Here is a 26,607-nt window from a genome sequence, read left to right on the forward strand (position 1 = left end):
TTGAAAATTTGAAAAAGAAACTATCCTCAGCCCCTATCATTGCCCCACCTGATTGGAACCTGCCATTTGAGCTGATGTGTGACGCATCAAATTTTGCAGTGGGAGCAGTGTTAGGGCAGAGGAAAGATAATTTGATGCATGTCATATACTATGCCAGCAAAGTCCTTAATGACAACCCAAAAAAATTACACCACCACTGAAACACTACAAGAATTTGGTCGATTAGCTACTACAAAAAGAGTCGTAAAATCGTCGCTAATCTAACCCAAAATATAATTTGTGACGGATTAGCTACCGCCTAGCAACTAATGCTTTCCTCGCTAATTACAAGTTGCAGATCAGTGACGCAAACACAACAGTCGCTAATTCATCGGAAAGTTTTTTAGCTACCGAATAGATAGTCGCAAATCTATCACTAAAGTAAAAGCTAATTTCATAGAAGAAATACACTAAACGGTAGTCGCTAATTAGCGACAAATTCTACTGCAGCAGACTCATCGCTAAATACAAGCTAACTTCGTAGACGAAATAGAATGCTTAGTTGACGCTAATTAGCAAGGAATTTTTCTGAACCTAACTCGTCGCAAGTTGTCCGCAAATATGATCGCAAAACTGTCACATTTTGTAGTAAATCTATAGCTAATCTTTGAAAATCCTTAATTAAATTTGTAGGAATGTTGTCGCTAAACCAAAGCTATTCGAAATGAGAAAGTAAGGTTATGAAATAGTCGCTAATTTGCTAGGAAATAATATGTAGTCAATTAGTTGCAATACTATCGCAAAATGTCATCGCAAATTCCTTTTAAACTAGTAGCAAATATTTAGGTATCTCACAAATATTTCAATCGCAATAAAGTATTTAATTTGTCACTATCGTCAACAACGAGTATGTCGCTAATTTTTCTAGAATATCAGTTAGGCTTCCAATTTTGTCACTATACTTAAATAAACATCATACTATTTTTTATTTTAGTGATTGAACTAAAAGATTATAATGCATACAAATAAAATTAGTTCATCAAAATTATACATGTTTTAAAAAAATTCAAACCCAATATATTGATTAAAATAAAAATCTATTGTAACATCTCCAGCATAGACACTTCTCAAATAAAATACCAAAACAAGCTAAATCTAACAATATTAGTAACTATAAAAATCAATCTATATAATTTTTAACTAAGTAAACTACCAATAAAAGTAAGCTAACTTCTATAAAACCTGAAAATGAAACAAATTGCCCAATTACTTATCTATCAAACAAATTAACTACCTAACTAATCTAAGCCTAACAAAATGCATTAACATAAGCCACCTAATCAATATTTGAGCCAGCAAAGTCACTCTAATAGTCCTTTTCTTGGGGGAATCCTGGAATCTTAGAAAGGAGAGACAGTAGATTACTCTGTATAGCTTCATTTACAACACTAGGCAACACTTCATTTATAGCACTAGGCAATGCTTCTTTAATAGCTTGAGTGATGTCCGCTTGTGAAACCGGTTTGACTGTAGAAACACTTGTATCTTCTGGTAATGGCACATCTCTATGATCACGAATACCAATATCTAGACTGCGGCCTAACCCATGAACTCGTCCTTTCTTATTGGTTCCTGCAACTTCTGTCCACACGTCAGGATCAACTTCAGGTTGATCTAATAAATCTTCTCCATATTTTTGTGATATTGCCTCTCCATATAAATCCTACATCAGAAAAATAAGGACATATTATTAAGAAAACCGAAAGTAAATTAAACTATAAAATTAATGGCACTTACAATAATTTCCTTGGATACTTCAGAAACATATTCTCCAATTTTCTTCTTATGAACATCATCATATACTTCAAGGAAAGATACACGACGCTTCAATTTAGCTTCCTGTAACAACATTTATTAGAATATACTATCATAAATCATTTGAGATAGACAATATTTTTCTTTATACCTTTCTTCTCTTGTGTTCGCCGAAACTGATAGACCCTGCAGTGTGTAGTTTATGAGCAGGCATAGCAGCCCTATTTTTTTGACCAGCCACAGACCTATTTTTCCACTTTGAATCTAACCAGTGATCAACTAAGCCATTCCAAACATCAACTTTCATTGCTTTAGGTCCATGACCCTTAATGTCAGCAATACTAGTTGAGTTTGCCTCCTTAAAAGCTCTTTCCCTTGCTCTTTTCAAAATATCTGGATAGCGATCAAGCATTGTCCTATTCCAAACAGTTCTTGCCATAGCCTTATCATAATTTGATGCAAATTCATGTTTTTCCTAAATTTAAAGATTGAAAGACTTAGTAACTACGCAATTCAATTATCTATTAAAATCGCATTGAAGCAACATTATAATCACTTACCAGGAAACCTTTAAACAACTCGTCCTTCATGTTTGGACAATAATCCTGCCATCTTGGCGCTGGAGAAGGCATCCTACTTAACAAATCTTTTGTAATGTCACGAGTTACTGTATGATTTGTAAATCTCTTCCTACATTAAAAAATACACGATTATCAAAAATAGTTTAACACACAACAACATAGATCATCAAAGCAACAACAAATTCTAGGCTTAACTATACTACTCGCAACTTTAAAATAATTTACGAAAATAACATAGATCATAAGTATGTAAAGCTCCCAAGAGTGCATCAACTAAATTAAAAAAAAAAACCGCATCAATTAAATTAAGATCAAATCAGAAAAAAAAATCAAATATAATATTTAGTTTACTCATGAGGCATGTATTAACTGCTGGTCACATACCATTTTTATGAAACTACTGTTAACTGTATTTATGTTTTCTGTTTTGACAAAAATAAAATGATAGGAATACAAGAAATATGCACATCCATTCATCCAATATAAAAGTAAATGCAGGGATTGAGTTACTAATTGAGCAGAAGTTATAATACTGGATGAGAGGATATAAAAGAAAAGTAATGATGTATTTCTTTGAAACTATTTACTGAAAGATTTCTCTATAGTAATCTAAAATGGCCATATGTTTTGGTATTTATTGAAATGCATTTCCTGTGTTGTGAATTTAGGCTTAGATTAATATCAATGTTTTGCAAAGAAGAATATCCACATATGCAAAATTATTTTTCTGTCTATTTTATAAAAATAAATATAATAAATTAATAAACATTATAACATAAATGACACATATATAGGACTCTAACAGCAAATCTTTGTGATAAGTTGTGATTGCATGAAAAAAAAGTAGGTGCAGATTGAGTCAATTTTAATAATTTTAACATTTAAATAATCTGAGCATTAAAGCCTTGCATTAAGACTTGTTGGATCAAATTTTTTATTCTATAATTCAGATTGGTTGCAGTAGTGAAACATATACTTTTTTAGTCAATATTGTTTATGGTATATATTGTACAACATTAGCAACTACAAATAGCAAGTGCATAAAGAGAAAAAAGTTTGTTCACATTAGATGGGTTCAGCTAATGGCAGTTTTTCAAATAAAAATCAAGTTTATCAAATGCACTACAAAAGTATCATCATAAAACCAAAGACAAATTACAAACATGACTCACTGACAAATTACATACATGACTCACCCCTTTTGATTTTTGATGAAATAAAAACCTTACCCCCTATTTTTGAAATCAAGCATTAACCTTCTTTAATTCTCATATGTTATTATACTTCTTTTAAAAAATATAGCACATGCATTACTAACAAGATTAATGAATGAACAGGAAAATCAGATCCATTTATTCTACCTTTGTGATAATTTCAACATGATAAAGTGTGAAATAAATATACATAAAAGTCTCAACATAATAAGGTGTAAAATCTAGTAATAAACTAGTAAATTAAAGGTACCTTACTAAGTATTACCCTTCTTTTTTATTTTAGGTAGAAAGTATACAGATATAGCAAGGTCAAAATAATATTATAACTACTTACGGGTTATCGCCTTTCTCTACAGCTATTACCAACTTCCTGTTACCCCTAGTTTCAGTATGTGCACTTGATTGTCCAACATTAGGTAGCTCATTTTCTTCTGCGTCTAAAACAGATCCGTCAGACGAATTCACACCTACAATGAATAAGAGATAATTTTCAATTAGATATGTACTCGTTAATGAAAAATATAAAAATTTAGCAGCTGAAGTAGATCATACCATCTAATTGTGGTGACGGTTGTGATAAAGCTTGTGGAGATGGTTGTGATGCTGATCCCTCATTCAATTGTGTAAGATGAGGTTCATCGTTATTATCATTCTGTTGACCTACAGTAAAAAAGATAAAAAAAAATAGATAGGATAAAATCACTTTCTAACCTAGGATTAATTAAATCACAATGAAGCCATATAACTCAAGTGTATAGTACAACTAGATACTTAATACGTGTATCAATGGTTGAGAAGAATCAATGTCAACAGTTTGCTCACATAAACTCAATGAAATAAGCATACATCATATTTCATAAATCAAGAGCCGATAATGGTAAACTAAATTCAACGCCAAATGTATACCTGGCCTACGCGAGGAAAGTTGAGATTGATCGATACGAGTGTTTCGTACCATTCGTCCACCTCTACCTTTTGGTGCCATGATTATCTGTCTAATAAAAAATAAATTAAAAAGAAAGTGATTTTAAAATATTTTCAATACAACCTATTAAAATAATGAATTGGAAAATAAATTGCAACAGCATAAATTACTAATTTATTTGTGATATGCAGAATTTTTTTATAATTAATACCTGACTCTAGCATAATTAACAAGAACAAAACAAAATTTCTAGCAAGAATAATACATATTACTGATTTTTTGAGGGAGATTTCATAGCATAATTAACCTGCATCTGTTTTGTGTCTTGGGAGGGACTCACGTAATGCTCATTGGTTTTGCTTTTGAAATCTACCCCATATTATGTGTTCAATTCTTCTATGTACTATGGTGTATGCATATTGATTTATTGCTTATTAGTATAAACTTTGTATTGACCATATATCATGACCTCTGTAAGTTCTATCTATCCTATTATTTTAGACCACCATTCCTACAATATTATAAGACACTAATAACTCATTTTTAAAAAATATATACGAGTGAGGCTTAGAGTTTATCTAGTTTCCATATACTGAAGTGCATTACTAATCCAAATAATTAGGTTTATTTAATGTTAGTTTTGGTTTATCCTAACCTATTACTAATTTACTAGGGACTTATTAACCTGGTTTGGAGTTTAGTCACAGTTAAAGCTCTTTGATCCTCCTAGTGCGTGTTCTTAATTATTACTTGCATAACCAATATCTTCTAGAGAATAATTAGTAAAAAAACTGATAGGATATTTGCCATTCTAATCAATAATCATAAAAAATTTCGCATATTAATTTATCTTGGAGGACAAAGCTGAAATATTGTTGAACAGATGAGCAAGTAAAACCAAAATTGAGACATATTATATATAATATAATTGAAAGAAATTGTTTCTTTATACGTTGATTAATATCTTCTACTATCTTTGCTAGTTGCTACTTTCTTTCTTTTCATTCTTTGGTCAAGGTAAATTCTTGCTTTGAAGGTCGTTCATTATAAAAGTTAGATTTTAAGGCCCAGAAAAAGATATGACCATAGGCTCACTGTTGTGTGGATTAGTCCCTTTCCAACTCATGTTTTAGGTATAGCTTAACCTTCAAATCAGCATAGGAAACCAGACCCAAAAAAGAAATAAAATAAATAAATAAACAAAAAGAAAAAAAAACAAGAAAAAGAAAGAAATCAGTATAGGAAAATGGATTCAATTTTAATACACGACTTTATGCTGCTGGTAGAACTGTCATGGTATTTAAAGAACACAACACAAAGTGACAATATCTAAATTATGATCTCAAAAAATGGGTTTTAACAGTTTGTGGTCTGTGAAAGCTGCTGAATGAAAAGGACATTATGTTGAGACTTTTAAATTATATTAGTTATATAATATTATAAATTTAGAATGATATGTAAAATAACAGAGAAGTGAAGAAATGTGAAAGAAATTCTGGATTATTTGCATAGATGAACCGTGAACTTACATGATTCTATTATAAGAGAAAGTTCCAAACCCTGACTGCCAATAACATACAGGTTTCTATTGCAAATTGCAACTCTATTATCGGAGGCAATAAGTATAAGACCGTGACTCATGTAAATATGCACCAAATTTTTTTCACTGAGGTTATAACGCACTAACTCAGAAAAGATACTTATATAAATTTTTATTTTAAAATAAAATATTAATTTAAAATTGAATTTACAAAAAGGAAAAAGAACACGCACTATGGGATTGGAAACAGAATTCTAAGGTGGTAGCTTAAATTTATATTCTTAGTGGAATATAAGTTGTGAAATATTGATGCATTGTCCTTGAATAAAAAATAACAGTGCAAAAATAACATAATATCTCAATTTATTTTATTTAATCATATGACTATTTTAGTATGGAATATAATTGTACTCTTTAAGGGTTTGAGAAAAAATAATTTGGGTTTGGGAACAGATGATTTCAAAGGTTTAAAAAAAATTTTCAATCTCAGGCATGCAGGCCTCCATGAACAATAAAATTCACAGCAGTAAATATCTAATTCTACGAAAAAGCAATAATCCAAGAAAATTTTGAATGTAAGAACCATCACAATCACATTAAATTATACATAAGAACAAACATAGGAAGAGATTATCATAACCTGCGATTTGTGGAAAGGAGCAGCGGACCTCCTTCAGCTATGTCGTGGATCAGACCTCCTTGAGCTTGGACCTCCTTTAGCGAGCCTCCTTCTTTAAACAAACAGCACCAACAATATGAAAACCTTCCTTCTCCACAACCAGAAATCCTTATTTTTCTTTTTGTACGGTAGCTATGGCAGAAGAGGAGATAGTGGGGATAGTGGGGTTTTTAATTTTTAAGTTGAAATATTACAAATTGCAAAGGGCGCTGCGCGGGTTTTTTTTGTGTTTGGCTTACCGCTTTTTTTAAATTAAAAATAATATAATTGTTTTAAATTTATGTTCCTATTTTTTAATTTAAAATTTATATTTTTTAAAAAAATATAAAATTTTTAATAAAATTTAAAACAAAAAACAAGGAAACAAAAGGGCAACTTAAAAACCATCAAGAACAGAAAAGCACAAGGATGGAAGAGCTTGAACTGAAACAGCAACTCAATAATTAAAACAAATATCAACTAAAATACTAACTGAACAATTAATACAAAAAAGAACAAGAACAATAAATCACCTTAGTTTTCACACGTTCTGAAAATCAACACGGGAAGGAGAGGGAGATGAAGATTTCATACTCAATGGAGATGGTTGAACCTGGGGAAATCACAGCGGCGATTGAGAAGGTGAACGGCAGGAAAATGGCGGCTGAATGGAGGCTCCAACACGCGACCGAGCAGAGGAGTTTGGATGACGCATAGCAGCGCGCACGACAGCGGAGCAAACGCGACGGCGGTGGTGGCTGGGCATGTAGAAGAACAACGACGGGGTGAGGTTGCATGTTCTTCTATGGTGTGTTCGAAAGCAAGTCAAAGAATGTTATGCCCTTCTAGGTTTTTGGCACTGAGGTCACAAAGGTGAAGGCAGGAGAAGTTAGGTGGCTGAATTGGTTTTTCACGACTTCTTTTATCAGATTTCTTTGTATATAAAACGGCACCGCATTAAATATAGTATATCCTACATTTCTTTGTTTTTTTTTTCTTTTTTAAAATGTAGATGAATATAAAACATATTAGGACTTGCTTATTAGAAAGTTAAATTAAGTTAGACAAATATATATTATTTATATATAATAGAAATATGAAAGGTTTAGTATCCACTTTCTTTTTTCTATTCTACCTTCGTTTTTTATAATTTAAAAAAAAAATTGCTCATCCTCAATAGTAAGATTATAAAAATGGCTCCAATTATAATATTTTAAATAAAGTGATTTTTTTTAATTAAATATAGAACGAATAATTTTTTATTTTAAATTATTATCATACTATTTTAATCTAATATACTCTTGATACTTATACAATATATAATTATAATTGGTGTCTAAATTTAACTTCCAATATTACTCTTAAAGAAAAATTTATTATTAAAAAAATTCTTCTGTCAATTACTTTAAATAAAAAAATTTTTACCCAATTTTTTTTACAGTAACCTCATTAAAATATTTTTATTAAATGTAAATTATTGTTACAGATTTTTTTATTAGGATATGTTTTTAAGGAATAAAAGTAAAATAGTTCAACAAGAATAATCTTTCTTAAAAATAAATTTACACAGAATAATTTTCCTTTCAAATTATTAACGTACTCTCTTAATATACTCTAAGTACCTACACAATATATAATATCAGTTAGCATTCAAATTTAAGTTCCAATATGGTTATTAGCGAGAGAAAGGTTTATTATCTTTTTACAAATTTACACATAATAATTTTTGTGTCAATATATCATGATTCATTTTGCATGTAATATTTATTCATCTAAGTTCATGGAGTGGCTTAAAAAAATTATATTTAAGTAATTTTTTTTATCTTTTAACTATTTTATATTTTGAGATTTAAAATTTTGTATTTTTATTTTTATTCAAGGTTTATTTTTATATTTTATTTTAATTTTGTTAATCAAAACTATGAATATTAATTTTAATTTTTAATTTGTAGAATAAAAAAAAGATGAGAATTTTTCTTATAAATTAAATTATTGAAAAACTTACTTATTATAGAAGAAGTTAAGTCTATTTCTCGACTGTAAGAATTCATATCATTTACTCTTGAATGTAATCAAAATAAATATAAATTTATTCAATTTTTTAAAATTTACATTAATTATTAAAATTATGATATAATGAATGTCCTTTTATAAAAACATAAAAATGACTTCATAGCTATTTTGTTTGTTAAAAAAAATATGACTCAATAACTATAAAGTCTAATTAAAACAACTATAGATTAAATTAAATTAAATTAATTGTATTATAAATTAATAGACGACATTCAAAGCTTTTAAAGAAATACAATAGAAGCATTATCATTCTAAAAATACGCTTTATATATTTAAGCATATTTGAGAATAAAAATCTACTCTATCAAATATTTCACCTCGTATATTATCTAGAACTTTAAACTAGGACAATTTTATATTACCTTTTTATTGCGTGTTTTTATAATTTAACATTTTAAAGATTTTTTATAATAATTTTAATTTTAACAAAATATGATATAAATAAGATCACATTAATATTAAAATAAAAAAATACTTATCAAATAGTTTTGAAACAAAAAATTATATTAACAAAAAAAATAAAATTAATTTTTTATCCAATTAGAGCTCTAGCCAATTCTTTCCCCCCACCAACGATCTCATCTATCAAGCAAAATATTTGCAATTCTGATTTTCCAGCAAACAAACCAAATCTATATGAAATTAGTCTTCATTCTCATCTTCGGAACTGACACTTTCACTATCCTCACTATCAAAATCTTCATCATCGTTGATGAGCTCATCATTGAGCAAAGTGTCAATTGGACAATTTATATCTTCTACGTTTACTTCTTCCATTGGAGCATTTGCATCAAACAATGTAATAACTTCATCCTCCAAAACAACACTTTGCGCTCTTAAATCAGATACACTTTCCTGATAAAAATCATTACTATCAGCATGCTCATTATTGGGTTCTTCATTTGGATCATGCAAAGTCTCAATCATAAAGAGCTTGGCTCTGACTTTACAAGCCGCCCACCATTCTCCACTAGATTTATACCCACTATGTGGGTATTTTGTGTAATATACCTGTTGTGCTTGCTCAGCCAAAACAAATGGCTCGTTTGATTGTAGTCTTGATTTATACTTTATGTCAACTAACCCATATCTCTCGTCAACTTTTACTCCATTAATTGGGTCAAACCAGCAGCATCGAAAGATAAATACAGTATTTCCATAGCCTAAGTATGACAGTTCCAATATCTCCTCAAGAATGCCATAGTAGTCTAAGTCATTTTCCCCATAAATATTTCCTTTAACACATACCCCACTATTCATAGTAGCTTTATTTTTGTCGTGATCCTTAGTATGAAATCTATATCCATTAACTTTTAAGCCGTTGTACGAAGTGACAGACTTGGAAGGACCATGAGCTATCTGTTGAATCATTCTGCTTTCAATGTGACCTGTATCTACCTACAAATGAATATAATAACAATTGAAAGTTATACATTCTTGCAATACAAATAATTTTAATTGTTATAAATATTTAACTTCAAAAATCACTCACCTGATTCTTTATCCATCTACTAAAGTCTTTATCGCGGGCAATTAGTATTTCATCGTCGGAGATATTTGGATCTAACTCTTTCAAGGAATCCTCAAATTGTCTAATAAATAAAGTAATCAATATAACATTCAATTTAATTGTAAAATTAGTGTGTATATAATATGAATATATTAACTAGTTCTAACTTACTGGAGATAAGGTTCTATTTCTTCGCAGTTGACAAGAATGTATGTGTGGACGATATGAAACTCTTCATCAGTTAAGTATTTTTTTGAACCTCGCCCGATGGAAAGGCATGGATATCTAAAAATAGACAAGTGATTCTCATCCATATTTGAACCACCATCATCGTTCCTGGGAACTTGAGTCCGCCTTATTTGTACTGTTGACTCAAAATACATGGAAGTAAAGTTTGAAATTTCTTCCAAAATATATGCTTCACAAATAGATCCTTCAACTCTTGCCTTATTTCGAACTTTTCGTTTTAAGTATAACATACACCTTTCAAATGGATACATCCATCGATACTGCACAGGTCCTCCAACCTTAGCTTCATAGGGAATGTGGACAACTAAATGCTCCATCACATCAAAGAAAGCCGGCGGAAAAATCTTTTCTAGCTTACAAACTGTTTCAATAATGGAAATCTCTGCCTTCTCCACAGCATCAGGGCGTATTTCAGTAGCACAAATTTCTTTAAAGAACAAGCTGAGCTCTGTTAGCACTCTCCATATGGATTTTGGCAACACATCTCGAAATGCCAACGGAATTAGTCTTTCCATGAAAACATGACTGTCGTGACTCTTCATTCCGTATATCTTCCCATCCGCTAGATTAACACATCGTGAAATATTTGATACATAACCATCAGGCTTTATCCACTCACATACTATCCTCCTTTGTTGAGAATCTAGGACATATGTGGCTTTTGGTTTTTTGTATTTTCCATTCTCGAATACCAACTCCAAGTTAGGGCGTTTGCATATTAGCTTCAAATCTTCTCTTGCATTCGCATTGTCTTTTGACTTTCCCTTTACCTCCATAACAGTATTAAAGATGTTGTCAAAAACATTTTTTTCAATGTGCATAATGTCCAAATTGTGTCTTATCAAATTAGTTAACCAATAAGGCAACTCCCAAAATATGCTTTTTCTCACCCAATTATGAATGGTACCAAAGCCACCCTTTTTTCCTCTCGAATTTGCCCCAAAGTTAGCTTCCTCAAGTTTGTTCAACTCATTTAAGATTTCAACTCCACTCATTCGTTTTGGTGGAAAAGAGTTTTCCACAGTTGACTTTTTAAAAGAGTATCGATCACGACGAAATGCATGACCAACAGGTAAGTACTGTCGATGACAATCAAACCAACAGGGTTTAGCACCATGTTGTAGTCGAAACGATTTAGTGTTCTTCATGCAAATCGGACATGAAAGTCGACCATGAGTGCTCCAACCAGACAACATTCCATAAGCCGGAAAATCGCTTATAGTCCACAATAATGCTGCCTTCATGTTAAAATTTTTCTTTTCCCATGCATCGTAAGTAGTAACACCATTGTCCCACAAAACCTTTAACTCGTCAATCAGCGGTCTAAGATAAACATCTAATCTTTTTCCGGGAGACTTTGGTCCAGGGATCAAAAGACTGAGGAATATGTACTCTCTTCTCATGCACATACTTGGAGGAAGATTGTAAGGTGTAACAAACACAGGCCAACATGAGTATGGAGTCTTCGAGCCAGAAAATGGATTAAAACCATCAGTACAGAGTCCAAGCCTAACATTTCTAGGTTCTTGGGCAAATAGTTCATGGGTGGCATCAAATTGTTTCCAAGCATCAGCATCAGCCGGATGTGTGATAACTGATTCATCGTGGCGTACTCCATCCACATGCCACTTCATATATTGCGCAGTAGTTTTAGACATAAACAAACGTTGAAGTCTTGGAGTAATAGGAAAATATCTCAATATTGAGTATGGCACATCTCTACTGCTATTAACTGTATCCCCTGCCTTTGGCTTAAATCGTGGGTGTCCACACATTGTGCAGGCTACATAACTAGTCTTGTCACTTGTTTCTTTATAATATAGCATGCAGTGATTAGGACAAGCATCAATTTTCTCATATCCTAATCCCAATTCTTGAATCATTGTCTTTGACCGGTAGAAATCTTCTGGCAACTTCTCTGATTCTGGGAGCATGCTCTTGATTATGACAACCATTCGATTATAACAACTCTCACTCATGTTGAATTCTGATTTCAAGTTCACTAGCTGGGTTACAGCTGACAATATTGTGTGCTTGGTGCAGCCATCCCACAAAGGTTCGTCAGCACTCCTCAGCAACTTATAAAACTTCAACGCAGATGGATTTGGAACCTCTTCTAAACCTTCCATTACGTTTAAGTTATCACCTGCAGCATCAATTACCATGTCTACATATGGATTTGTAATCTCTTCTTCATGTTCTTGGGTAACATTTGTTGCGTCCTGTTCAACCCATCTTTCCTCACCATGAGCAGTCCAGTTTATATAACCCTCCATAAACCCACGATCACACAAATGCTTTTCAACCCAAAATATTTCATCCCTAATCCTGTTCTTACATTTTGTGCATGGACAAAGAATGCGACCTAAACTATCAACAACTGTCGGGTTTCATTCTACAAAATCTACGAATTCCATAACACCTTTCTTAAATTCCTCACTTAGATGACCAGTGCAATCTTGCCTTCGTGACATCCAACTCCTATCAGGCGCCATGATTATCTGGACTAAAGTTTCATTTTAGTTGTAATACCAATGTTTAACATGCATATAAATCACATAAACACTAACAAATTCAAGGTTCCAGCAACAAATTTCAGCAACACATTCAATTTTCAACAAAAATTCAACCTTCAACAACAAAATCAAATTGCATTCAAGTTCAATCCGTGACAAATTCTTTCGGCAATGAACAAATTTAAGTAATCATTTTGGAACAGCAACCAATTCAAAGTTCTAATAACAAATTTCAGCAACATATTCGACTTTCAACAACAAAATCAAAGTGCATTCAAGTTCAATCAGTAACAAATTATTTCAGCCATTAACACATTTGAGTGATCATTTCAGAACAGCAACAAATTCAAAAGGTTTCAAAAACAAATATCAGCAACTAATTCAATTTTCAACGACATCATCAAAGTACATTGATGAATTACAGCAACACAACTAAAACAAAAAGAAAGGGGAAATTAATTATATTGGAACTGACCAAATCGGGGTGCGCCGCAAGAAGCTGACGGCGAGGCTCAAAGTAAGATGACGAATGAAAATCCGCCCACCGGGACCTGCTACCTCTGCTGCCGGTGACGACTTGCACAGGGACGACGTGCTTCTGTGGACGAGGGGATGACGAGACAGAGAGCCCGGGACCTTCTTCCGCGGCTGGGTGTGATATGGTGACAGTGAAGAAAGCTAACCAACTGGCGGCAGCGACTGAGCTTGAGGGAGAGAGTGGTGTGAGCGTGGTGAGAGAGCTGGAGGGAGAGGTGGCGTGAACAAGGTGAGAGAGCTTGAGGGAGAGAGACGTTGGAGTTCTTTCAGATCAGGATGGGGTCAGAATAAAAAATTAATTTTTATGTTTTTTAAATCATAAATTTAAAATAAAGAATAATAATTTTATAAATAATAAATTATTAATAAATAAAAAATAAAAATAAAAATAAAAATTTTATGAGTTATTTAATTTTTTGGGCAAAACACCTCAATAAACTAAATACACATCAATGTTATCTGAATGTCTCAAATAATCAGAAAATACAACGTCAAAGTCTAAAAGCATATTTCTATATAAATCGAATTGATTAAATTCGATTTAACGAAACACGTAGTAAATCGAATCCTTCGGAATTAAGTGAAAAACATTAATGGAATGAAATTCGAATCAAGTGGATTCGAATTAAGTGCATGGTTAAAATGTTAATAAATTAAATGGATTGACTTCGATTTACATGTTTGTTTCGTCACGCGTAATTCGAATCTAATAGATGCATGAAATTTTGGCTATAAAGTTTATGTTTTGAAAAATAATTTATTAAATTATTTTTTAGAAGATAATTTTTAAATAAATTTTTAGTATTTATTTTTGATAAATTAAACTAAAAATAATTTTCAATAAGCACAACTAATAATATTTATATTTAATAATAGTTTTTTAATTTTAAAAATATTATAATAAATATAATATATAAAAATTAAATAAAGTTATATATTTATCAATCTATAAAGTAAAATTAAATTTTTTAATTTCAATAAGAACAAATTAAAAACTTGCAGGAATATTTCTATAAGAAAGAGAAATAAAAATATATTATACCCACTTGATTATAGATTTATTCACTCAACATACTCTTTTAGTACTCTTTTTAAGTATTCTCAATAATAATAATAATAATAATAATAATAATAATAATAATAATAATAATATTATTATTATTATTATTATATGATCAATTTTTTATTTATTTTGTACAAAAAAATTAACAATTCATACATAATAATCTTATTATTGAGAGTACCTAAAAAGAGTACTAAAATATGTTATTTTATATGTTATAAATATTTATAAGACTTTTTTTTAAGTACTCTTTTTAGGTACTCTCAATAATAAGATTATTATGCATAAATTGTTGATCATTTTTAGATAAAATAAATAAATAATTGATCATATAATAATAATAATAATAATAATAATAATAATAATAACAATAATAATAATAATAATAATAATAACTTTTTAAGTGGTAAAAGTTTATTTAAAAATTATCTTTTAAAAACTAATTTAATAAATTATTTTTCAAAACAAACACTTTATAGCACAAAGTCCAATCAGTAACAAATTATCTCAACTATGAACACATTTGAGTGATCATTTCAGAACAGCAACAAATTCAAAAGGTTTCAAAAATAAATATCAGCAACAAATTCAATTTTCAACGACATCATCAAATTACAATGATGAATTACAGCAACACAACTAAAACAAAAAGAAAGGAAAAATTAATTATATTGGAACTGACCAAATCGGGGTGCGCCACAAGAAGCTGACGACGAGGCTCAAAGTAAGACAACAAATGAAGACCCGCCCACCGGAACTTGCCACCGCTACTGCCGGCGACGACTTGCACAAGGACGGCGTGCTTATGAGGACGAGGGGATGACGAGACAGAGAGCACCCGGAACTTTTTTATATATAATATCTTAAATCATCTTTAATATCTTTTTATATTTAATGTCTTAAATCATCTTTAGTTTTATTATTCTTTTAAAGTTTTAAATTTTTTTTCGTAATTTTTTTAACCATTTTTCATACGCATATCTATCGTTATCTTTTTTCATTAAGTCAAAGATAGAAAAGAGTACTACATGTACTCATTAGAATAAAAAAAGGACAACAAGAATAAAAGTTATGTATAAAATAAAAAAGGTAACGGTAAAAACAAGGAAGAAAAATTAATTGATAATTATATTTTTGACCAATTTTTAAAATGCTAGTTCTATTAATCAGAGACAATAATAGTTATATATGTATATGCAAGGATAAGAGAAAATGGCAGTGTATAATATGATGAGATAATTTAATAAAAATAAAAATTAAATAATTTTTAAAAATATAAAAATTAAAAAAATGATTTCGATAGGATTTTTTAGCTATTAGAATTATGGATGGAGATAAAGAATAATTTCGATATAAATTTTTAAATTTGTTTCTAATAAAACAAGATTGAGTAAATAAATAAATTTAATAATATTTATAAATGACTAATCTTTATATAATATTAATAAGTGTTTATATTCATTTTGTTACATATAATAATAACAAAATATTTTTTTCATCTTGTTTTTCAATAAAATTTATTTATTTTACACAATTTACATGTTAAATAACTGAATGTATTTTTTTAATATTTATTTTTAATTATTAAAACTAAATTTATAATTTTAAAAATAAAAATATAAAATTAATTTCTTAAATTCAATAGAAAAGCGGCTGAACAGGCACGTGAGCCACTAGTTAAAGTAGTGAGAGAATAAAGACTAACGTATTTCCTCACAAATTAGTAGCAACATGAAATAAGTGAGGAAAGTCTATCAGTTGTTAAGCGGCCGCTAATTCCTCACTAAATAAGCTTTTGATTAGTGACTCAATTGCGACCAATTACTTCTAACATTTTCTCGGTTAGCTTTGGATTTACTACGATTCTGCGACGGATTTCCAACGAGATTAGCGAGTAATTTGCTACAAATTAGGTAGGATATAGCTTTTGCTTTGCGACAATATTGCCATTGCTAAGTCGCTCGCTAAATTAAACTTGCGACAACTTAGCGACAAATGTATTTCACTCGCTAATCAGCGACTTGAAATCAGCGAATGAAGTGTGTCGGTTGTTAAACGGTCGCAAATTTCTCACTACTTAGGTTCTAGGCATTCAATATCTGTATTTCCCCTTTAGCGACTAATTAGCAAGGAACACTTCCCTAGCTGAATGATTTTCCGTTGCGACGGGTTAGCGACGACTGTTTTCTGTCACTGAATTTTTACAATATTATGCGACAAATTAGCGAGAAACTAGTTGCTCGCAAAAATAAAAATTTTGGTGACGAATTAGCTAGGGATTTGTCAATCACAAAATGCATTTCAAGTCTTTGTGACGGATTAGCTAGTAACATTGTTCCTCACTAATTAGCCTTTTCGCACAAAGTTTATTTAGCGACGAACTAGTGTGTGAATTATTTCTCGCTAATTGTATATCAAACACTTGCGACAGAATAGTGACAATAATATCCCTCGCTATTTTTCTTTTATTCGATTGAACTTTTAAGTGACTGATTTGCTAGAACATTGTTACTCGCTAATTATTTTGTGACAAATTAGCGAGAAAATTTTTCTCGCTCTTTTTTTAGCTACGAAACTTAATTTGCGAGAAACAAACTTACTCGTAAATCTCTCGCTAATCAGTAGCTTTTCTCAAGTTCAGCTATTTTGTGACCGCTCATTAATTTTGTCGTTAGTACGTCACTATTTTCTCGCAAGTTAGTGACGGATTAGTGACAAAAAATATTTCTCGCAAAAATTCGTCGCTAATCTGTCAAATTCTTGTAGTGAAAAGGAATTGCTGGCAGTGGTTTTTGTATTTGACAAGTTTAGATCATACCTTATTAGATCTAAAGTAATTGTTTTCACTGATCACACAGCACTTAAGTACCTGTTTGCTAAGCAGGATTCAAAACCAAGATTGATAAGGTGAATTTCGTTGTTGCAGGAATTTAATATTGAAATCAGAGACAAGAAGGGAGTGGAGAACAAAGTGGCAGATCATCTGTCTAGAATCCCTTGTGAGAAAAGCAGCACACACAAAGCAAGTGTAAATGAGTTCTTTCCAGATAAACAATTAATGCTGGTTCACAAGGCACCCTGGTTTGTAGACATTGCAAATTTCAAGGCAACTGGAGATCTACCCCCAGGAATCAACAGACATCAAAGAAGAAAACTCATTAATGATGCTAAGTATTTCGTGTGGGATGAGCCATATCTTTTCAAGGAGTGCTCAGATGGAATTCTTAGAAGGTGCATTTCAGAAGAAGAAGGACGAGAAGTCCTATGGAATTGCCATGGCTCTTGCTATGGGGGTCACTTCGGAGGAGAAAGGACTGCAGCCAAGGTATTGCAGTGTGGGTTTTTCTGGCCCACTCTTTTCAAGGATGCAAAAGAGCTAGTGAAGGGCTGCAATGAGTGCCAAAGGGCTGGAAATCTACCCAAGAAAATGAAATGCCACAAAACTTCATCCTAGAGCTCGAATTGTTTGATGTGTGGGGAATCGATTTCATGGGACCCTTCCCAACTTCCTATTCAAACAAATACATCCTAGTAGCAGTAGATTATGTATCTAAGTGGGTGGAAGCTATTGCAACCCCAACAAATGATAACAAGGTGGTCATGAACTTTCTCAGGAAAAATATCTTTAACCGATTTGGAGTCCCACGAGCCCTTATCAATGATGGAGGAACCCATTTTTGTAACAGACCCCTAGAAGCCCTCCTCATGAGATAGGGGTGAAACATAAGGTTGCTACACCTTATCACCCCCAAACAAGCGGGCAAACTGAGATATCCAACAAAGAGTTAAAGAGGATCTTAGAAAAGACTGTGGGAGCATCCAGAAAGGACTGGTAAAAAAAAAATTGGATGACGCTTTTTGGGCATACAGGATAGCCTTCAAAACACCAATAGGAATGTCCCCATATCAACTGGTATATGGAAAAGCATGTCATTTACCTCTGGAGTTGGAGCACAAAGCCTTTTGGGCTCTCAAACTGCTGAACCTTGATAACATTGCTGCTGGTGAGAAAAGAATTCTGCAGTTGCAAGAACTGGAGGAATTTAGGTCTCAAGCCTATGAAAACACCAAGATCTATAAGGAAAAAGCAAAGAGGAGGCATGACCTCAAACTGGCTCCAAGGAGCTTCGAAGAAGGGCAACAAGTACTCCTCTATAACTCCAAACTGAAGCTATTCCCTGGAAAACTCAAATCAAGGTGGTTAGGACCCTTTCTTGTCACAAAAGTCTCACCTTATGGACACATAGAGATCATGGAGGAAGATTCAAAGAGGACGTTCACGGTGAATGGACAAAGACTTAAACACTACCTAGGCAACATAGGGGAGGGCCCCAAACTGAAGTACCATCTTAACTAAGGAAGCAACTGTCGAGCTAGCGACATTAAAAAAGCACTTTGTTAGGAGGCAACCCAACCAAAGGTAATTTTCTCTTCCTAGTAGTTTAATAAAAGAGTGAAGTGGCTTCTCTGTATTGCAAGGAGCTAAGTTTGGTGTTCCACACCATAGCAATCCAAAGGTGAATGTGTGATTCTAAGCTGGTACTCCATCAAGGAGTGTGTTAAGGAACACATCTGAACCCTTGGATTGACTAGTTACTAGCTCCAACCAATAAGGAAACCACCTAACAATAGTTTAATGTCTGTTTTGTAGTCAATTGCTCAATAAAAGCACATGAGGTTCCTTGCATGAATTTAATCTATTTCAGTAGGTAGGAAACTAAGTTTGGTGTTCACACACCAATTGAATTCCAAGAACTTTTAAGCATACATGCAGGTTAACGAGATCTCAAGCGTTTGGGAGGACAAACAACTTCCACTCAAATTCTCTCAAGAATTCAATTAATCTCTTAAAACATCTACATCCAAAAGGCAGGAAGGATGCTGACGAAAAAGAAATAAGATATCAATAAGAGGTTGTATTGCACTAAACTCTGCTGCATTATAATGTTTAGAGTGGAAGTAGGAGTTCCTTCTTGTTCTCTACCTTTTCAAGCTTTAAATAAGGAAAATCATGTATAAAATAGAACATGCTTCCATAGTAGTTTAGGATTTTCAATTCTGCATTTAAGTTTTATTGTTGTTAAAGTCTATGATTACTAGTCTAGTGTCCCTGGTTTTCAACTTCATCTTGCTTATTTGTATGTGTGTCCCTCTGAGCCAAATGAAAAGAAATGATATGAAAAACAAGAGTGGAGTTATTTTGTGAAGTGAATCCTATATGTTTGTAGTAGGAAGATTAGTTAGCTAAGTTGGTTCACCAACAAGGAAAGAAGGCAACTATCTATCCTGAACCCTATGCTTGAAACACATCCTATGAGACTAACTAAATAATAAGATCCCAATAAGAAAAGAAAAAGAGCAATAAAAGTGAGAAGGAAGGGAACACAATAAGAAATAATGCTAGGCACCAAGGGTTTTAAGATGGAAGCATGTGTCTGTGGTGCTCATGTATAGGGGATATACTTGGATGAATAAGCTCTCAGGAGTGCCTTATCACTTGGTAACTTGGGTTAACTAACTCGGGATTATCAGCTGAAAGTCCACTATCAAGAGTAACCCTTGCTACAGAACACTTAGTAACCCAAAGAGGTGCTGGACACCAAGGTCTCAAGAAAGAAAAATAACAAACCATGTGCCTGTGGTGTGTATGTATGAGGGAAAGAGACTTGAGGGAGTAAGTCCTTAGGGGTGTCTCAACACCTAGCACCTTAAGCCAACTGGTTCAGGAGTGTTGACTGAAAGCTTATCATAAAGAGTCGCCCTCTTACAGAGCACTTAGCCAAAGGAAGAATGTAATAAATCTTGAGAAAACAAAAGAAGGAAGGATCAATAACTAGGAAGTCTCAGAGGATGTAAGTAAGCAAGTGTTCAAGAGTATGATAAAGGTCTGAAACCTGGTAAAGGAACGAACCTAAGTTGCTATGCATGAAACTCCATAAGATTCATTCCACTTGCCTTTTCATTCATCATTCATGTTTCAGTATTTTCTTAGGGACAAGCAAGCTTTAAGTTTGATGTTGTGATGCCAGGGCATCTAGGCCAGTTTCACTGACCTTTTCTTTACTGTTTTAGGGTAGTTTCATGCATTTTCTTATGAAATAAGTAAGTTTTGGGTAAAAGAACACTTACATCTTGATTTATACAAATATTGTGAATTTTACATTATTTCATGAGAATTATGCAAGGAATGAATGTTAAATTGGATAATGCATGATTTCATGACTTGGATTAGAGCTTTGATGCACTTTATTTGTGTAATTTCAGGACAAAGGAAGCAAGGAAAAGCCATGTTAGCATCCAAGTTAACCTAGTTAACGTAGGTACTAACGTGGAATAGGGATAAGCTTGCAGCGTTAATGAGAAAAGTGAACACAAGTAACGCCCTCAAAGCCATCATGAGCCACGTTAATTGCCACGTTAACTACATTAACGTGGTAGTTAACGTGGAGACAAAAAAGGACTCCAACGTTAGTGGTAATTGTGATCACAACTAACGCTCCAAGATGTGGCAATGAACCACGTTAAGAGCCACGTTAACTAAGTTAACGTGGACTCTAACGTGGAAGAGAGGAACAATGCCAACGTTAGTGACACTCACCTTTGTCACTAACGTTGGATCAAGCTTACATTGCCAACGTTAGTGCTCACGTTAAGACCACTAACGTGAAAGTTAACGTCGAGTTGAAATTAATGAGCCAACATTAGTGACACTCACCTTTGTCACTAACGTTGGGATGGCATTCATAACCACGTTAAGAGCCACGTTAACTTAGTTAACGTGAGCTCTAACGTGAGGACTAGGGGAACAAGCAACGTTATTGGGAAAGGTGAGTCCCAATAACGCTTGCGAAGATGAGAAATAACTACGTTAAGAGCCACGTTAACTTAGTTAACGTGAGCTCTAACGTGGGGGCTAGGGGCACAAGGCAACGTTATTGGGAAAGGTGAGTCCCAAAAACGCTTGCGAAGGTTTGTAAGGCAACGTTAGTGGTCACATTAGTACCACTAACGTTGGAGTTAACGTGGGCCATGTAGTGGGAACGTTAGTAAGAAAAGTGATTGCCACTAACGTTCTCGAACCCACAATGTCACTCAACGTTAACGCCACTAACGCCCCAAGCCAAAGTCCATGCTTACATCACTTTCTCTCTGCAAATAAAGCTGAGCCCACTGAAGATTCCCAACTGCTTCAACTTAAGATCAAAGGCCCATATCCAAGACTTGCAGAATTAACTAGAAGACCAAGAAGAGTAGTATATATAGGAGTAGTTTTAAACTAGAAGAGAGGTTGGCATATTGGAGAAAACTACACTCTGTATATTTTACTTTTCTGTAACTTCTAGAGTTAGAATGTATCTTTCTTCTTCTTCATTTCCATTTTCCAGAGCTATGAACAACTAAACCCATTTCATTGGTTTAGGGAGCTCTGATGTAATTTGATGGATCAATCGTAGTTTTCATTATTCTTCTTCTTTCTTTTCTCTTGATTTTACTAGAAAGCTTTTGATCTTCATCTAATTGAATTGTAATCTTGGGAAAGAAACTCTCCATAATTGGATCTCCTCTGAGCCTTGGAAAAGGGATGAGGAGATCATGCTAGAAATACTTTCTCATGTTGGACCAAATTGGGGTTTGGATGGGTATAGTGACAAATAACCCTACCAACACTTTGATTTAGAAATACATGTGGTATAATCAGTGACCATACCTCATCTCTTCTCATGAGCAATTAAATCAAGAAATTGGGCAATTGTTCAAGTTTAGAGAGATTGGATTGCCAAGGAATTGGGATTCAATCACTTAAGATTGCCAAGGAGATCAATGAATGCATTGATTGAGGAAGAGATGAGAATGAACTTGATCCGGAGAATGCAATACCTCCTGAACCCAATGATTTACCCATTTCTGATCTTACCCATTCTCTTTACTTTCTGTCATTTACTTTCATGCTAATCACCCTAATTCCCCAGTTAAGATTCTGCACTTTATTTTCTGTCATTTACTTTCCCGCTATTTAATTTTCTGCAATTCTATATCCACTTTCTCTTAGCTCAACTAGAGCATTCTTCCAATTAAAATTGCTTGTCCAATCTATCCCTATGGGATTCGACCTCACTCTATTGTGAGTTTTTACTTGATGACAATTCGGTATACTTGCCGAAGGAAATTTGTTGAGAGACAAATTCCCATGCATAAAGTTTATTTTCTGCCATTTACTTTCCTGCCATTTAATTTTCTGCAACTCTTAAACTATATTCTGTTTAGCTCAACTAGCATACTCTTCCAACTCAAGTTGCTTGACCAATCAATTTCTGTGGGATTCGACCTCACTCTATTGTGAGTTTTTTACTTGACGACAATTCAGTATACTTGCCGAAGGGAAATTTGTTGAGAGACAAGTTTTCATGCATCAAGTTTATAGCGCCGTTACCGGGGATTGATTTTGTATCAACAATGATTAAGTTGGAAGTTCACTAGATTGAGCATTTTTCTTTTGTTGGTTTACTTTATTCAGTCATTTACCTTCAGTTTATTTAGTTTCTTCCTCATCCCCTATACCCTCTCTATTTTCTTTCTTTTATTGTTATTTATAATTCTGCTTACTAACCCACTAACTATTTGATAATTTGCACCACTCACACTAACAATCACTCTAACAAGAATAATCTCTTCATTTTATCTCTTGCTGTGTGCTTTGTTAGTTGTATGACAGGGAGAAGAGGGGGAGCTTCAACTTCCTTCGATTCAGAACCTGAAAGGACCCTCCGGAGACTAAGGAGGGAAGCAAGAGGGAAAAGAGTTGTTGGTGCTGAGGAAGAGGAAGAGTACTTTGAAACAAACATGGAGGAGAATTTGGAAAACAATCATGAAGGAGAAGCTCACAACTATGCTAAAGAAGGCCCTGCAAATCATTCTGGGCAAGAGAGGAGAGTTCTAGGCTCTTACATCAATCCAAATCCAGGAAACTATAGAAGTAGCATCCAAAAGCCCACCATACATGCCAACAACTTTGAATTAAAACCCCAGCTCATCACCCTTGTTCAGAACAACTGCTCATTTGAAGTAAGTGCCCAAGAAGACCCCAATCAACATCTGACCTCCTTCTTGAGAATATGTGACACTGTTAAGTCTAATGAGTGCACCCGGATGTCTATAGGCTGCTTTTGTTCCCTTTTTCACTCAGGGACAAAGCATCCAAGTGGTTGGAGTCCTTTCCAAAGGAGAGCTTAACAAATTGGGAAGATGTGGTGAACAAATTTTTGGCAAGATTCTACCCTCCTCAAAGAATTAACAAGCTGAGAACTGAGGTGCAGACTTTCAGGAAACAAGATGGTAAAACTCTCTATAAGGCATGGGAGAGGTTCAAGGACTTAACAAGAAGATGCCCACTGAACATGTTCAATGAATAGGTTCAACTTCATATTTTCTACGAATGTCTCTCTTATGAGTCAAAGAAGGCTGTAGACCATTCCTCAGGGGGCTCTCTAAACAAGAAGAAAACTATTGAAGAAGTCATAGATGTCATTGAGACGGTAGCTGAGAATGACTACTTCTATGCCTTTGAAAGAAGCAACACTCGAGGAGTAATGGAGCTGAACCACATGGATGCATTGCTGGCTCAAAATAAGATGATCACCAAGCAGCTAGCAGATCTTACCAAGAAGGTAGAGGAAAACCAAGTTGCAGCAGTCATCACTTCATCACCAGCTCAAGAAGGAGTGAATATATGATAAGAAGGTGACTGGGAATAAGCCAATTATGTTGGGAACTCATCTAGACAAATCCATGATCCGTACTCCAAAACTTACAACTATGGATGGAGAAATCACCCTAACTTTGGGTGGGGGAATCAACAAGACCAAGGCCAAGACCAGAGACGCCACAACCACAATCCCAACAACAATGCAACCCACCAACATACCTCATAGTGATCCTATCAACACCCACCTAACCACCCTTCTCAACCACTTAATCCCACCCCACCATCACTAACCGTGGATAGACTTTCCAAGATTGAGACTCTACATGAAAGCATATGTAAGGAAATCCAAGACAATATGGTGTTTAAGGATGAAGTGAGAGCCAATATCAAAAACCAAGGGGAAACCATCAAAAGACTGGTGTCCCAAGTAGGGTATCTATCTCAACAAATTCCCAAACCCACTGATGGATTTCTCAGCGACACAGAGAAGAATCCAAGAGGAGAAACAAGGAAAGTGAGGTGGGAAGAATGCAAGATGATCACCACAAGTGATGAGAGGAGTATGGAGGAAGTAGAACACCTCCAAGACAGTCCAAAGGAAAATCATGAAGAAAGAAACCATGCACCCCAACCCACACTCAGGGAAGAGCTAAAGAAAAGGGAGATCCTAAACCCATATGCACCCTTTCCCCAAAGGCTTAAGGGTGGTGTAGTAGGGAGAATGTATTCAAGGTTCCTCGACATGTTTGCATCTCTTGATGTAAATATACCATTCATTAATGCCCTCCAGCAAATGCCCTCCTACATCAAGTATATAAAGGAGCTACTTCCCAAAAAGAGTTCATTGAAGGGTGGACAAACAATAAAGATGAATAGGGAGTGCAGTGCTATTATCCAAACAGGGCCACCTACAAAGAAGAAAGATCCAGGGAGTTTCCATATTCCCTGTGCTATAGGAGAGACAATGATTGATAAAGGGCTCTGTGACCTGGGAGCAAGCATCAATTTAATGCCTCTGTCCCTCATGAAAAAGCTTCAAATCAATGAGCTAACACCCACATATGTAATAATCAAACTGGCTGACAAAACCCAAAAACAGGCAATAGGAGTGGTTGAGAATGTGTTAGTGAAGGTTGGGAACTACTTTCTCCCCACAAACTTTGTTATCTTGGAAATGGAAGAGAATCCTCTTCACCCCATCATTCTGGGAAGGCCATTCTTAGCCACAGCCAGAGCACTTATAGATATGGAGCGAAGGGAGCTAGTATTGAGAATACATGATGAACAGCTCACCTTTAATGTTTTCAAACCCTCACAAGAAGCCAATCATGATAACAAGGAGTCAGAGGAAGAGCACAAGAAAGAGTTGATGAAAGAGCCAAACAAGGGAACACAAGTACCACATCTGAAAACCCCATTGGTAATAACCAGTGTGATCAGAAGGAGCAACAACCAAGTGTAATCCAAGAGGAACTAAACTCATCAGAGTCATATGAGACAAGCAATAGAACCCTCCTGAAAGAGGAAACCACAAGGAACAAGTTGACATCAAGGGACACAAGAAAAAAAGTCCCAAGGGGATGGAAAAACAAGAAAATCCCTACAGAAGATTTCTCTCCAGGAGATGAAGTGGTCTCTACATACTTTCTATTTATACCACCTCACCTCCCCACTATTCCATCCCAGCTACCACCAGTGTATACATCAACAAAATCTTGTTCTTAGAACATGTGGAACTTCTTAATAAAGCCAATGGAAACAGATTCACTGCAAGGGGGGAAGATTTGAAGCACTACCAACCACCCTGACAAGGACCAAACGTCAAGCTAATGATGCTAAAGAAGCGCTTCATGGGAGGCAACCCATACTCTATACCCTTTCTTTTTAATCTCTAATAGTAGTAATAAAGCAAAGTTCATGGATTCTAAATCAACTTTGACAAACAATATAAGAATCCCTACATGCAACATATAGTACATCATAAGTTTGGTGTTCAAGGCATACCAAGAAGGGCTTGAACACACTTCATGATATGAGATTCTTTGGAGTTTTGTTACACCATATGATCACAAACAAGTTTGGTGTTACCAACGTTGCATGCATGGAAAATTTAGTGGTTGATTGATTTACATTCATGAAAAGCATTTAGTTATTTCAAAAACAAAAGAAAAAGATTTTAATAGTAGCTATTTCACACTTTAATTTTTCCCACCAAGAATTCAATTGACCAGTTTGCATTCTTTT

General features: G+C 33.8%; 4 protein-coding genes across 4 annotated transcripts; 2 read left to right on the forward strand and 2 right to left on the reverse strand.

The window, feature by feature from the left end:
- Positions 1-1,345: 1,345 nt before the first annotated feature.
- LOC130934118 (uncharacterized) lies at positions 1,346-4,574 on the reverse strand. Its single transcript, XM_057863707.1, has 7 exons — positions 4,496-4,574; positions 4,142-4,249; positions 3,924-4,056; positions 2,355-2,484; positions 1,946-2,269; positions 1,777-1,878; positions 1,346-1,702 (listed from the first exon to the last, which is right to left on the reverse strand). The coding sequence occupies exons 1-7, from the start codon at positions 4,572-4,574 to the stop codon at positions 1,346-1,348; spliced, it is 1,233 nt and encodes a 410-aa protein (XP_057719690.1).
- A 4,853-nt stretch (positions 4,575-9,427) lies between these two features.
- LOC130934119 (uncharacterized) lies at positions 9,428-12,820 on the reverse strand. Its single transcript, XM_057863708.1, has 3 exons — positions 10,467-12,820; positions 10,278-10,377; positions 9,428-10,183 (listed from the first exon to the last, which is right to left on the reverse strand). Exons 1-3 carry the CDS (start codon positions 12,818-12,820, stop codon positions 9,428-9,430), a joined length of 3,210 nt encoding a protein of 1,069 aa, XP_057719691.1.
- Positions 12,821-17,875: 5,055 nt separating this feature from the next.
- Positions 17,876-19,017, forward strand: LOC130934120 (uncharacterized). Its single transcript, XM_057863710.1, has 2 exons — positions 17,876-17,985; positions 18,531-19,017. Exons 1-2 carry the CDS (start codon positions 17,876-17,878, stop codon positions 19,015-19,017), a joined length of 597 nt encoding a protein of 198 aa, XP_057719693.1.
- Positions 19,018-24,718: 5,701 nt separating this feature from the next.
- On the forward strand, positions 24,719-25,825 carry LOC130934121 (uncharacterized). The gene is made up of 2 exons (XM_057863711.1): positions 24,719-25,357; positions 25,463-25,825. The coding sequence occupies exons 1-2, from the start codon at positions 24,719-24,721 to the stop codon at positions 25,823-25,825; spliced, it is 1,002 nt and encodes a 333-aa protein (XP_057719694.1).
- Positions 25,826-26,607: the final 782 nt, after the last annotated feature.

Source organism: Arachis stenosperma, chromosome 6 (genome assembly GCF_014773155.1).
Source record: "Arachis stenosperma cultivar V10309 chromosome 6, arast.V10309.gnm1.PFL2, whole genome shotgun sequence".
NCBI classification, from domain to species: Eukaryota; Viridiplantae; Streptophyta; class Magnoliopsida; order Fabales; family Fabaceae; genus Arachis; species Arachis stenosperma.

What these genes read in the sequence shown, in the direction of transcription:
- LOC130934120 (XM_057863710.1), top strand. Translation starts at nt 17,876, where the DNA reads ATGGAATTCTTAGAAGGTGCATTTCAGAAGAAGAAGGACGAGAAGTCC. An exon ending in GAGAAAGGACTGCAGCCAAG is followed by an intron (nt 17,986 to 18,530) that starts GTATTGCAGTGT and finishes TTGGGCATACAG; the next exon opens with GATAGCCTTCAAAACACCAA.
- LOC130934118 (XM_057863707.1), bottom strand. Translation starts at nt 4,574, where the DNA reads ATGGCACCAAAAGGTAGAGGTGGACGAATGGTACGAAACACTCGTATC. An exon ending in ACCGTCACCACAATTAGATG is followed by an intron (nt 4,057 to 4,141) that starts GTATGATCTACT and finishes TATTCATTGTAG; the next exon opens with GTGTGAATTCGTCTGACGGA. An exon ending in AAGTATCCAAGGAAATTATT is followed by an intron (nt 1,703 to 1,776) that starts GTAAGTGCCATT and finishes TTTCTGATGTAG; the next exon opens with GATTTATATGGAGAGGCAAT.
- LOC130934121 (XM_057863711.1), top strand. Translation starts at nt 24,719, where the DNA reads ATGGTGTTTAAGGATGAAGTGAGAGCCAATATCAAAAACCAAGGGGAA. An exon ending in AAGGGCTCTGTGACCTGGGA is followed by an intron (nt 25,358 to 25,462) that starts GCAAGCATCAAT and finishes ACCCAAAAACAG; the next exon opens with GCAATAGGAGTGGTTGAGAA.
- LOC130934119 (XM_057863708.1), bottom strand. Translation starts at nt 12,820, where the DNA reads ATGGAGGGTTATATAAACTGGACTGCTCATGGTGAGGAAAGATGGGTT. An exon ending in GAAATAGAACCTTATCTCCA is followed by an intron (nt 10,378 to 10,466) that starts GTAAGTTAGAAC and finishes TTTATTTATTAG; the next exon opens with ACAATTTGAGGATTCCTTGA. An exon ending in GTAGATGGATAAAGAATCAG is followed by an intron (nt 10,184 to 10,277) that starts GTGAGTGATTTT and finishes ATTCATTTGTAG; the next exon opens with GTAGATACAGGTCACATTGA.